The 13,995-nt window shown below is 38.8% G+C and overlaps 1 protein-coding gene across 6 annotated transcripts; it reads left to right on the forward strand.

Annotated features, from left to right (window-relative positions):
- Window positions 1–807: 807 nt before the first annotated feature.
- Window positions 808–9,991, forward strand: LOC129430766 (myosin light polypeptide 6). Of its 6 annotated transcripts, none has more exons than XM_073875349.1 (7): window positions 808–1,097; window positions 3,503–3,530; window positions 4,722–4,863; window positions 7,067–7,242; window positions 8,139–8,216; window positions 8,445–8,522; window positions 9,436–9,991. In XM_073875349.1, the coding sequence occupies exons 1-6, from the start codon at window positions 921–923 to the stop codon at window positions 8,471–8,473; spliced, it is 630 nt and encodes a 209-aa protein (XP_073731450.1). In that variant the 5' UTR covers window positions 808–920; the 3' UTR covers window positions 8,474–8,522; window positions 9,436–9,991. The 6 variants fall into 6 exon arrangements, with proteins under 6 accessions (XP_073731450.1, XP_073731449.1, XP_073731448.1 ...); XM_073875348.1 differs by having other exon boundaries at window positions 811–1,097; window positions 8,445–8,487; XM_073875352.1 differs by lacking the exons at window positions 808–1,097; window positions 3,503–3,530 and adding exons at window positions 2,682–2,812; window positions 3,260–3,287 and having other exon boundaries at window positions 8,445–8,487.
- The last annotated feature ends 4,004 nt before the right edge of the window (window positions 9,992–13,995 follow it).

The following is a 13,995-nucleotide window of genomic DNA, read 5'->3' on the forward strand; positions in this document are numbered from 1 at the left end:
ACTTTTTCCATGTTTAAGTGCTATAATTGGGTCCCCAGTGCTTCTATAAACCTAGAAAATGTGAAAAAGAACAACACAGGTCACAAAAAAATTGTCAAAAAATAGGTCACAAAAATTTTACTTCCCCTGTGATGTCAGAAGGGGATAATACCGCCCCTTAATCTGCACTATACAACCACAGCACTGCCATTTAGTGCAGAGATCAGCTCATTTGCATTTTAAAGAACACACATTTTTTGCTCACACTTACAAAGTGGCAATTTTAACATGCTATAATAAATTATCTGTGTGGTATTTTGAGCTAAAACTTCACATACATGCTCTGGAGACACCAAAAATTTATTTTACACATAAAAAGGGTTTTATGAAATGTTCCCATTAAGCAAAACCTAAAGTTTAAAAATAGAAAATATTTCAGTCAGCACAGGAAAATATGAAAGAACAATTTTTAGGAGATTAAAAAATAATATTTCAAAGAAGTAACCACAATGATAAAATAGAAATGTCTATAAATACCACTGCCTAACATCTTTTTCAAAGTCACACACGCTGACGCTGAGCTCTAAGTGATCCTGATGTAGATGATCTACAATAAGTGATCTTGTTTTACACTGAGTGATGGTGCTCTCTGCAGTGACAGAAACACCCACGCATGTACGTGATTCTGACCTACATATAAATACAAGCAAAGAGACAGGCTCACTGAGACAGCACTCCTACGCACACTCTTCTGCACACCATCACATCTCACACGTATCCCTTCCAAATAATTCCTCCCACCTGCAAGCATCTCTCATTTTTCCTTTTTCACTATTTACTTGCTCTCTTTCTACTATCAGAGGACACAAATGCAAGTTGTCTGAGCTTTGCTTTTAATTTTCTGTAAAGGAGTAGACTGGGAGGAAGAAAGTATTATAGAGATGGCACCGAAAAGAGAACCATCAATTAAGAAGTCTCCATCGGGAGGAACGTTATCAAGGCATGGACCACCATTCCCTTGCCCAACCACAACACCCACATCCCCAAAACCAGCACCTGAGATAAAACCGCGGATGTTGCGTCCATCCGAATCACCCTTTGACCCCAGCACATTAGAGGTAAGTGACAGCATTATTTTATGTTGCATTTAGCAAATGCTTTTATCCATACAATTCATTCAACGTGTACTCTTTTATCAATATGTGTTCCTTAGGTATTAAACCCATGACCTTGAGTTGCGAACACAATTACTAATAATAAAATCATGCAGTCAATCAATCAATTAAGATGTAATGAATGCACTTGATGTGGATCTATATTGGATATATCTAGCATGGCTGTGTATATGGTGACATTTCAACACACGTATTAAAGGGAAATTAAATTTGGTATAATTCCTGAATTAAACATCAATGTAATCCTTTTCGAATCCGCTTCTGATTACCCTAGCAGAGCAAACATAAACTGTGTCAACCCATTCCCCAAATCTAAAGAGAATACTGGAGCTATATCAGGATTGAGAAATGGGGCATTGATGTAGCTTGTGCACAGTAAGGTCCCTGAGCTGCACTATATGGTCACCTTGAGTTTGTCTGAAATTTACTGCATAATACTAGTTTTTCTAATACCCCTGACTCTCAAATTCAGGTTAGAATTAACAGACCAACCCATTCCCCAACTGATACATCTAAAACCAGATGCTTGGCTGGTCTTAGCTGGTTTATACTGTTCCCACTAGCATGGCAAGCAGGTTTTACCTTGTGAGTCAGCTGTTCTTTAACCCTAACCAGCTTAGACCAGTGGCTTTTACCATAAACTGCTTAGACTAGTCTTGCAAGTTAGGCATCATTTTTTTCTTTAAGACTGGTCAAACCTGTGATGGTCTAATTTGAACCTGAAAAGTTAGCCTTATTAGCCCTAACTAATTGCTAGTGGGTCAAGACTAGTTCTTAAAACACAGTCTTTTAACTTAGCAGTTTTGATTATACCTGTTTAGCTATAAAAACTGCCTTTGAAGTAGACCAGGCTGGGAGACCAGCTAAAACAGCCAACCAGCTGAGACTGCTTAGTTTCAGCAGGGCCAACAGATAAAAAAAAAGCAACCCTACTGAAAAATCCAGCTAAGACCAGCATAAGATGGTAGCTGGTTTAAGGTGGCAGTAGCTGGTTTAAGCTGCTCCTCCCAGCTAGACCAGCTTACAAAGTGACCAAAACATAGCTAGACCAGCTTAAACAAAGCTGGGAGACCAGCTAAAACCAGCTCACCAGCTTATGTTGGTCTTTCAGTAGGAAAGACAGTGGATTTGTTTTGTAACTTGAAAAAGAAAGTATATTTTTCCAACCAATGATAGATTCCTCTTATGCCATACAATTATCTATTTAAATAAAGCTTATTCCTTACACCTCCACGTGCGTAGGCATGCATAGCATTTAACCTAACAATCTAAAGCTTAACTGCATGGGTTCACAAATACAAACCATCAGCAGCTTTGACATTGCACATGCTCGACTTTACGAGGCGCTGGGCAGACCGATCAGCGTATGAAATCAAGTACTGCGAGAGCGATTCGAAAGCTATGCTTTGTAATAGCTCTCGCGGTACTTTAATGTCATAAACCAATCCGTCTGCACAGCGCCGCATTACCCCAAACACGCCTTTTATGGAATAGAGATCTGCGCGGGGCGTGTCTCTGTCCAGTTACGTCACACTTTTTGTGCAATGAAAGAACTCTCCTCCCAGCGTTGATAACTCAACAGCGCTACCGCGAGCCATCTCACTCTCGCCGCGACACATTCCCACACACCCGGAAAACAAACCACCGCTGCAAATATGGTACGCATACGGACAATATTTTATATAAAAGTGTTTTAGTTGAATATCTATAGCCACGTGTAAATAAATCGAAGCTTTCTGTCGGTAAAACCACTTAGTAGCCAACTGAAGTCTGTCGTTAGCCTGATTGCTGCTGGCTAACCAATAGGGGTTTGCTTTAAATGCTACGAAAGTGATGTGATCTAAGGAAATTGTTAATATAATTATTGTACAGTAAATTATGACTAACTTATGTAAAATTAATACGCGAACGTAATTATTATGTATTTGTGTTGAGGTTCTGTTGTCACTTGCTAGCCCGTGTGCTAATTCAGCTAGCTAGCAAAAACTCGGCGGTTTGCGGGCTAATAAACTTTTCCAAAATGACCCGCAACCGAGTTGTTAAAAATCCCATTTGATTCATTTGCTCACATCACATTCATTAAGTGTCGTTTTGTCCTCAAACAGTCTGAATTCTCCGAGGACCAAATTCTTGGTAAGTTTGTCTCTCGTCCATATGCATGTTCTTCTGTCTCAAAGTGATCTTTACCTTCTTCGTGTATTTTTTCATCCGTTTGTTTTACTGTACCGCCCGCTTGCTTCATCCCAATCCGTTTATTCGCCTCTCACGTTACTCTGCCCCTGCTTTCTTTCTTTCTTTCCTTACCTTTGTATTGTTTTCCCTTTGCGATTGTTGTATGTCGTTTCCAGATTGAGTTTAACATGGAGCAAATACATGGTGAGTGAACTCAAATCCTTTCTGTTCTCGTGTCATTTAGTTTGCATGGCCAACAAGCAGATGTTTGTATCAAACGTCACCTGCCTCCGTCACTGGAAGTGCGTTAATGTGTTATTAACAGGATTTTTACAATTTTAAGTGTGCATAGTTGTGTGGTTTTGTCTACGGCAAATGTACGGCTATATCTATAGAGGGTGTGTCCCAGCCAGGAAGTGTTGAAATGCTAACAAAAGAGTGTGACGTTTAAAACATCCCCACCTAAATAACTTAAGCAAAACTAAAAATTTAAAGTCGCAAGTTGCGTTTTCTGTTTGTATTTTGCTTTTTTTGGATGTGGATGGCCATTTATGTTCATCTTTAGTGTGTTTGTTTAAGCAAAGGAAGTTGACAAACTGCTGCGCGCACTCACCATTTTCTTCTCATACCATATATGGTTAAAGGCAAAATTTCAAGACATGCAAGGGAACAGCAGCATTCCAACCAGCAGGAAAACCATTAAAGAGCCGGGAATATTTTGGAAAGGGCCTGTCCCAACAGATAACACTCAGCTAACTCTCTCTGGCTCAAAGACGTGATTTTACATCCAAGTTTATTTATAAACACACAGTTTATTACTTAAGATATCTATTAAACCCTCCCCTTATCTTGACTATCTCGCATGCTTTTTTATGTACAGTGTTTTTTAATCCCTTGGTATAGTTTTATTTTTAGAATAAATGTTGAATTGTGATCTGCTTGGTGCTGTCAAGTTAGTCGTAACTCTTGTTAAATATCTACTTGACATGTCTAAATATTTCATTAGCTTTTTGTTAAAGGCTGAATACGGAGTTAATCTAGTGACTTGAAGTGGATAAGATTTCTGCGGTCATTTATTCTGCCACAGCTAAGCTGAATGGAGACTGCAAAAATAGCCTGGCATACCATTAATATTAATGGCTGGTGCAGTGTCTTTGTGTGCTGACCCGTTGGGCTCATTAAATTTATAAGACATCTTTAATGGAATGGCCTGTTGTGATATCTTTACAATGCAAGGCGTATTTGTTGTCGTGTTTTTCCATGCCGTGTGTCCATACTTATTTGTTTATTCCTCTATATTTCAGTCTTTCTTTTTAAGCATGTTTCTTGATTTGTCTGCTTTTCAGTTGTTTTTCCCAGCATCATTTTAATTAATGCTTTTAATGATCTCCGCAGAATTCAAAGAAGCCTTCCTCTTGTTTGATCGGACGGGAGATGGAAAGATCACCTACAGTCAGTGTGGAGATGTGATGCGTGCTCTCGGTCAGAATCCCGTCAATGCTGAGGTGCTAAAGGTCCTGGGAAACCCAAAGGCAGAAGAGATGAATCAGCGACTATTGATTGTTTACCATAATGTTTGATGTGCCCCTAAACATTTGCCTGTGTTTGGAATAACTTATCTACAACTTCGATCTAGACTTTTGATCTAACTAAGTGAATTCATCTGTTATCTAGGCTCTCCCAAAATAAACATTAAAGGTTTGAAACGGTGCCATTATGCACATTTTGTTCAATGTAAACTTCAATTAAAGCTTTTATGTATGTTCATTTTTGGCAAAAATATGAATATGTATCCAAAAATATGTATGGCTAAAATTTTTGGTACATCCCAGTAATGCCACAGATAATGGCTTACCTGTTTCGCTATTCCCTAATTTTTATGTCCAAGTTCGTTATTGCTATTTACTAAATGATAATACTGTGAAATGATGGTAGTAATAGTACACTTTAAAAATGTGTGGGTTATGTTTGACCCATAATGGTTAAAGGGATAGTTCGGCCAAAAACGATATTAAACCCATGATTTACTCACCCCCAAGCTGTCCGAGTTGCATATGTCCATCGTTTTTCAGACAAACACATTTTCGGATATTTTAGAAAATATTTTAGATCTTTCTGTTCATTAAATGTAATGTTGCGGGGTCCAGCAATAGTCCACGACCTTCAAGTCCAAAAAAGTGCGTCCATCCTTCACAAATTAAATCCAAACGGCTCCAGGATGATAAACAAAGGTCTTCTGTGGGTGGTCCGTGCGGTGTTGTTGTAGAGATATCCATATTTGGAATGTTGTTTTCATTGTAGGCTGCCTTCCGGTGGCGCCGCCATTTTGGAGTGATGCGCATTCAGGATGAGAGCTTACGCAGCGTACAGAGTTTCTCTGCTGCTGCTCTGTCCCCCGCCCTCCGAATTTGTCATACGTCACTAAGAAAAGTGCGTACACTACGCTAATCCTCTCTCCTGGGTCTAAGATGGCGGCGCTACCGGAAGATAGTTTATAAAGTTAATAACATTTTAAATATGGATATTTCTACAACAACACCGCACGGATTACCCACAGAAGACCTTTGTTTATCATCCTGGAGCCGTTTGGATTTAATTTGTGAAGGATGGACGCACTTTTTTGGACTTGAAGGTCGTGGACTATTGCTGGACCCCGCAACATTACATTTAATGAACAGAAATATCTAAAATATTTTCTAAAATATCCGAAAATGTGTATGTCTGAAAAACGATGGACATATGCAACTCGGACAGCTTGGGGGTGAGTAAATCATGGGTTTAATATCGTTTTTGGCCGAACTATCCCTTTAAATATTGGACAGAACACAGCTGGGTTAAAATTTACCCAATGCTGGGTTGTTTTAACCGAACAGCTGGGTTATTATTACCTAGGGCTGTAACGATAAATCGCGTGTCCCATAAATAAGGCCTGTCTAAAATCAATTCTGAATCGCAAGGCTGCAATTTAAAAAAATGTTTTTTTTTTAAATTTGTTTATAACATGCATTTAAAAAGCAACACTTGTTAAATAAAAATCATAAAAAATATTCTTTATTATCATGAAAATACCAGAAACAATCTGAAGAACGGTGATATAAATATTCTTCTAGACATTTACTGGAATGGCATTTGTAATGCTACTTCTTCTGTGGCACAATTGGAGTTTCTGCAGGAGAGCGCCCTCTGGCTTTTGGATGTGGTGGCATTTCACCGTAATTCATTCATTGAGAAAACGCGCTTTTGCACGATTAATCGTGACAGCCCTAATTATACCCCATAACACTGCATAACATCAACCCAACATTGGGTCATTTTTAACCCAGCATGTGTTCTGTCCAATATTTACCTATTATGGGTAAAAAATAACCCAACCATTTTTAGAGTGTAGGATTGAAACTTTAAACTATGGTAATGAAAATTATTCCTAAATCCAAATATAGTTTTTAAGAAAAACTGAATCATAAACAACTTGAGTTTTCTTCCTAATAATAAAACCGGGCTCTCGTCATGAACATAGCCATGAAAGCTGGCATGCTGTTAACTCCTGAGTTCTCCAGCAGTCCGTATTTCCACTAGTTCATAAAAATGTTTTTTTTTAAATGTTTTAAACTTTTTTTTTAATGCTGGGGAAAGAGTTAAAAAGAAAAAAGTAGTGTTCTGAAAAAGTGTTTGCTGAATAATGCGGAAATGAGCCCTGTCTAATTATTATCTCGTCTAACTGCTCCTGCATTTTCATTTTTAGAGATGAATCATAAATTGCTGGACTTTGAACAGTTCCTGCCCATGCTCCAGGCCATCGCTAAGAACAAAGACCAGGGCACGTTTGAGGACTTTGTAGAGGGACTTCGAGTATTTGACAAAGAAGGCAACGGCACGGTCATGGGTGCTGAGATTCGCCATGTTCTCACCACACTGGGTAAGCTGTCCGGGTCTCCAGAGGACATATAGACATGGTTAAAATGAACACGATAAGACAGGTTATTTCTGAAAGGATTAGTCCAAAAAAAATCCAGATAATTTACTCACCACCATGTCATCCAAAATGTTGATGTCTTTCTTTGTTCATTCGAGGAGAAATTATGTTTTTTGAGGAAAACATTCCAGGATTTTTCTCATTTTGGTGGACTTTGATGGACCCCAACACTTAACAGTTTAAAATGCTGTTTCAAAGGACTCTAAACGATCCCAAATGAGCCATAAGGGTCTTATCTAGCGAAACGCTTGTCATTTTTGTCAAGAAAAATAAAAAAGATGCACATTTAAACCACAACTTCTCGTCTTCCTCCGGTCCTGTGACGCTATCACGTCAAGAGGTCACGTATGACGTATCGAAACTACACCCCAGTGTTTACAAGTGTGGAGAAAGAGGACCGTTCCGACGTTGTTGTATGTCGAATGATACTAATTAATGTCAGTTTATTGTTTAAAATGGTCCGCAAGTGTGCGTTTCACACATGTAACACGTGACCTTTCCACGGCATTACGCAATTACCTGAGGTCGTGCCGGCGATAGACAAGAATTGTGGCTTAAAAGTGCATATTTTTTATTTTTCTTGTCAAAAATGACAATCATTTCCCTTGATAAGATCCTTATGCCTCATTTGGGATCGTTTGGAGTCCTTTGAAGCTGCGTTGAAACTGGAATTTTAAACTGCATTAAAACTGTTAAGTGTTGGGGTCCATTAAAGTCCATTCAAATTAGAGGGATCCTGGACTAATCCTTTAAGGTCCAGTGATGTTTATTGTTACAAAGTGCAAAGTTCACCTCCATATTGTAACAAGTTAATTTACTGTCCATTTGTGTTATTTCAGGAGAAAAAATGGGCGAAGATGAGGTAGAAACGCTTCTAGCCGGACACGAAGATGCTAACGGTTGCATCAATTATGAAGGTAAAATTCCTAAGTCTTACCAAGTTTCTATACATGAAAAGCAACAGTTTGTCCTTCAAACCCAATTTATAACAAAAAGCTATGGTATTTAATACAAGCTGTAGCAATGTGCTGGAAAAACTGTCAAATGCAGCATTATATTCTTGTGATAAAAGAAAAAGATGTCAAATTCACCTGCAGGGAATCTAATGGTGAAAGCATGCTGTAACTGTAACTGATCTTCCACAGCCTTCGTACGTCACATCATGTCTGGCTGAAAGACATCAAGGGTGTACGTCCACTTCCTGCCCTCGACGTTTATAACACGTGAAGCAACATTCCATCCAGGCCTTTTCTTTAACGCTCTCTCATAGATGCACATGACTGCACAGTCCACACCCTGTCTTTTGGGCACATTCAGCATAACGCATACGATCGCTGTGCATCATGGGATGTCTAGAGCTTGAGAGCCTGGTTGGGATTAGTTTAGAGGTTTTGATGTATGCCTGGACTCTTCCCTGTCTCTGCAGCAGCCTTTTTCCTCGGCCCCTGGCTGCGGCATGCACTTTGCATGTTGCCGTCTTTGCGACGGTTATCAGAGGCCACTGGTTTAGATGCGAACAAGGTGACTGCACTGCTTCGAGTATTAGCGCAGGTCAAGGGTTGTAATTGTCTGGTCGGTTTAATAACATATCAATAATTTACTGATAAGACACATAATAATAGACACACACACCCTCCCTGTACACTGAGCAGTGCAGTTGCTTTATTTTTAACTAACCGGTCAAGTTGCAGTGATTGGCTGATTTTGCTGACTTTTCTCTCCCTTTCCTAATGGAGGCTGATTTCTCATTATTGTAGCTGTGCTATAAACTGTTTTCACTCTTGCCCTTTAGAGGAAAACCAGAAGGAGCTTATTTAACATTCTCTTGAATCCTAGACTTGTTAAGTCTTTGAGCTGTGGTTTAGTTGGAGCTAGTCATGATCTTGCTCTCACCCTGCCTATCACTACTTTTTTGGGGAACGGCCTCCAACTACAGCAAGCGTCTCTGATTTTGTGCTACTTTTGTGGATTCATTAATGTTAGTTTTTCTTGTTTGTTTGGACTTGGGGTGTTTTTATTTATTTATTATTTTATTAAGCCTACACTGCTGTTCACAGGTTGCATGCTGTAGTTGGGGTCGATATTTCCCCTTTTGATGCAAAAATGAGACTAACTTAGTTTTTTTTCTTTTTATAGAACTGGTCCGCATGGTCATGAGCGGTTGAAGATGTGGAACACAGCCCGTTTGTTTGTTATATTTTGTGTGTTATTTCATATATATATATAAATATATTTTCTTCCTATTCATTCCATTATCTATATATTTGCATTTTGGCTCCAGCCCTCTTATTTTTTGCGCTCATCTGGGTTTTATAATTAGAAGTGCCTTTATCTTCTAGAGGTTCCCATATGACTCTTCCCATTAGACACACACTTTGTTAAATGGTATTGAAATCATATAGTGATATGACCGATATCTCTTGTGTGCTCGCACTGTCTGCAATAAAACCTCTCGATGCAGCACATTAGCAGTGTGTTTGCAATATATGCAGTGAATCCTCAGGCATCTCTGGTGGACAATGCTGTAGTAAAAAAAATGGCCAGGCTTATTTTTGGCCTTTTCAGAATGCGCAGTTCCATTTTTCCAAGAGAAATTAGGATTGAGAAATTATGAATCGGAAATGCAATAACTTTTTCCTGTTTTAATGTCTTGGAATGTTCAGTTTGACCAATAAAGTACATTTTAAAGATACTGTTGTTGTCATTTAGCATGTGTGCGCGCACGCGTGTGTTTGTGTACACGTGCACACTACTTAAAAGACAAGTTCGGTATTTTACACTTAAAGCCCTGTTTTCAGATTGTTTATGATGAAATAGAACGGTTTTGACTGAAATTTGGACATATGATGCTGGCCCGAGAATTTTCGTGTGTTTCTTGTATCACCTCCCACCTTTATAATGGGTGTATAGGTGCATAATCCTTCCTAAAATGCATTAAACTTTCATTTACAAAGACGTGAAACTCACCGAGTGGTCAGGGGTGTTCACTGATATGCTCACACAAAAATCGCTGCAAAAGATGCTTTCCAACAGGTGTGTCACTTGAAATGTGTCCCCACATTTAGTCCTTGAATTTGAGGGTATTGAACATGGAAAGTCCTTGAATTTGAAGTTAACTAAGGTGTGGTAACCCTGAAGCTTTGTCCCACATCTGCAGCTATTGTGTGTTTAATGGTTTTTTTGCAGTGTTAACTCTACAAGGCCTGGTTTCACAGACAAAGCTAAATTAAGATATTTAAGCATCTTTTATAAACATGCTTTAAAAAAGACATCACTGGTGTGTATCTTGAGACAAATCAATGACATATTTTAATATCTGTCGGTGCAAGTTATTTCCAGTTGAAAAAGCTTAAAAATGTTTTAGCCTAAGACTTGACGTAAACCTTGTCTGTGAAACCAGGGAAAAAGTTAGTTTTTGAAGGATTACTCCACTTTCTTAAAAAATAATTGCAATAATTTGCTCACCGCATGTCTTCTAAAATGTTGATGTCTTCCTTTTGTTCAGTCAAGAAAAAAAATAATAAAAAAAAAAAACATTCCAGGATTTTTCTTAATTTAATAGACTTTATTGAGCCCCAACATGTTAAAGTTTAAATGCAGTTCACTTCAAGGGGCTTTAAACAATCCCAAACTAGGCATAAGGGTCTTATCTAGTGAAATGATTGTCATTTTCAGCAAGAAAAAAAAGTGCACTTTGAAACCACAGCTTCTTGTCTTGCACTGTGTGATCTGCCATCTGTGTAATGCGCCATGAGGTTGAAAGGTCAAGCATGACGTATGCGAAACTACCTCCCCAGTGTTTACAAACGTGGAGGAGAGGACTGTTTTGACGTTGTTGTATGTGGAATGATATTAATGTCCTTTTGTTAGTTTATTGTTTAAAATGGTCCGCAAATGACATTTTTTCTAATATGTAACCTGTGACCTTTTGATGTCATGACCAGTGGCAGCCTGTGACTTCTTTTTTCGAGGGCACTCGATGCGAAGTTCGTCACAACATGTATGTAGCCCGTCGTCTGTGGTTCCTTTTTCAAAATATGTGTTCTGCGCCTGGAGAGATCTTGTGTGCATCACGTGTCTTGTCAGGATAGGTCCTGCTGCAGACGCGTCTAAAGGGTTTATAATAAAAAAGATGTTCGCGTTTGCCAGATACTCGCATAATCTCATGCGTAATCAGAGTTTACTGTTAGTGTCTTGCGTGTATTTTGTGAACGTGAGCGTCTCTTATCATAAACGGTTTTGATGTGTGTGCAGCAGGCACATATTTTGACAAAACATGTGATGCACATGGTTCACATGACGCAATAAACACATATTTTAAAAACGCAAGCAACACACATAACACTCCAAACACTTATTTTGAATTTGCGCCCCTGGGATGAGCAGTCACGAGCCGCCACTGGTCATGACGCATCAGGTGAGGTCGCGCTGGTGCGCCACACAGAAGTTGTGGTTTATAAGTACATATTTATTTTTCATGCCCTTGTGCTTCGCTTGGGATCGTTTTGAGACCTTTGGAGCTGCGTTGAAGCTGCGGTTTTAAACTGCATTTAAATAACTGCTGGGGTCCAATAAAGTTTATTAAAATGAGAAAGATTCTGGAATGTTTTCCTCGAAAAACATTTTTTTTCTCGACTGAACAAAGAAAAACATCAACATTTTGGATGACATGGGAGTGAATAAATTATCTTGGTTTTTTTTCAAGAAAGTGGAATAATCCTTTAATAGCTTTGGTCTCTCCTAAAAATGATGTCTAAGCAGGCAAGTTTAACCTCTCTGTTGTGTGCATGACTCAACTTGGCAGATAGATGGCACCATTCTTGCACTTGTTGAAAACATGATCCTTAATTGATTGTGCTTAAAGCCAAGCTGTCTGAAGTCAAATTAAAGCAAACTGCTAAAGTGCTTTTGCCTAATGCAATTGAAATGATCGCCGTTTGGTTTTAGATCAGTGACTTAAATTAAAGGTAAACATTATTGGCACCGAGATGTTCAGTGTCGTTGGGACTAATTTGTCTCAATTACGCAGAAGGGCAAATCTCAGTGACACAGGCAAAGTGGTTTTAAGAAAGCTGCTCATTAGTACAAAACGTGCCATTTGGTCCAGTCAGGCGTATCAAAGGTTAACCTAAAGCTATTCTTGCTTTTTAATAACTTTTAAATAACAACAAGGCGGCATTATATTTGATGAAGAGGAATAATAAATAAAACGTACTGTAGATGGATCAAAATACTTAATTTTACACATACAAAGACCATATCTACTACTAGTTTGTGTTTTAAACTTTTGAAATATTGTATGTTAATGCCAACATATTTATGATCCACTGGCATTTCATTGGATATGTGTGAAAACCTGTCAAAACCCAGATAAAGTAATTTTGTGTGTTTTCTGCATAAAATTATCCTACGTAATATAAGCTAAATATAATTTTAATATCTTTAATATTGACTGAATAAGGTCATGTTAAAGATTGTGATTTTAGTAGGGCTGGGCAAAAAAAAAATCGTTTTTTTTTTTAAACGTGGTCGATTCTGAAAGAGCAGAATCGATTTTTTTTTCATATTTTTTTCTGCAAACATTAAACGTAAGATTAACGTTAATTAAATTACTAGTCTTCTTCACCAAGATGGAACGAGAGGCGAGCCTGTCATTCATTCATTCAGTGCTTAAAATGGCAGTTTTAGGTGCTTCATCAACGTTGATGGCACCTTCACATAAAAAGTTAGAGGTATGGAAGCATTTTAGATTTCGCAAGCAAGACGACGACGATAGTGTTGTGGCTTTTAATTTCTTTTTATTAATTACCCACTTGTAAACTTATGTTCACTGTTCTTTTTTATTAATATAATATTTGTATCAAATCTATAGTCATTGAGTTAAATCGAGAATCGAGTATAAAAACCGTCCCGAGAACCGGAATCGAAAATTGAATCGAGAATCGAATCGATTTGATAGCTTGTGAATCGAAATTGAATCAATCTGGAACATCTGAATCGATACCCAGCCCTAGATTTTAGCATGGATTCACAGATATATCTGATCATATATCTATATAAAGAAATACTTAAAGGTACAATGAAGTTATTCCGATGGTTTGTTTGGGTGTGCGTTTGTGTTGAACTACCCCATAATGCATTGGGTGCCAAGAAGAGCCCATCAACAGCTCACTGACCTTTTCTCTTTTTCCGCTCACCACCAGTCAGAACTATTCCCCCCTCATTAGACGGCAACACACACACTCACCGAGCGAGAGCCAGAGAGCCGAGACTCACACACCAATGGTGAATAGGTCCTCCACTAATTACCGAATTCATTCTGTGCGGCCGTGTGTGTATACGCGCGTGCGGGTTGGTTTCTGTGCGCGCTCGTGTGAATGTGTTGGAGGCGAGTGAAGTGTATTGATTATTTTAATCTGCCTATTTGTGAGTCTGTGATCCTCGTGGCTCTGCATTCGACAGGGGAATCACTAATGGGCCTCGGCTCGGGCAGTCTAGGGCCTCTCCCCGTCCAATTAACTTTCAACTGGAATCTGGCAGGAGAGCGAAAGGAGGCTGGCCACGGACACGCAGCGATCCCCCACATATTCCCACCGGCTACAGATTCACCAAAGCTTTAAGGCCAGAATGTCATTACCTCTTGCTTTTAATTAAAGGTTTTTCCCTTCGTTTTAGCACTGACACGTACAGGTAGTG

Source organism: Misgurnus anguillicaudatus, chromosome 13 (assembly GCF_027580225.2).
Source record: "Misgurnus anguillicaudatus chromosome 13, ASM2758022v2, whole genome shotgun sequence".
Taxonomy (NCBI): domain Eukaryota; kingdom Metazoa; phylum Chordata; class Actinopteri; order Cypriniformes; family Cobitidae; genus Misgurnus; species Misgurnus anguillicaudatus.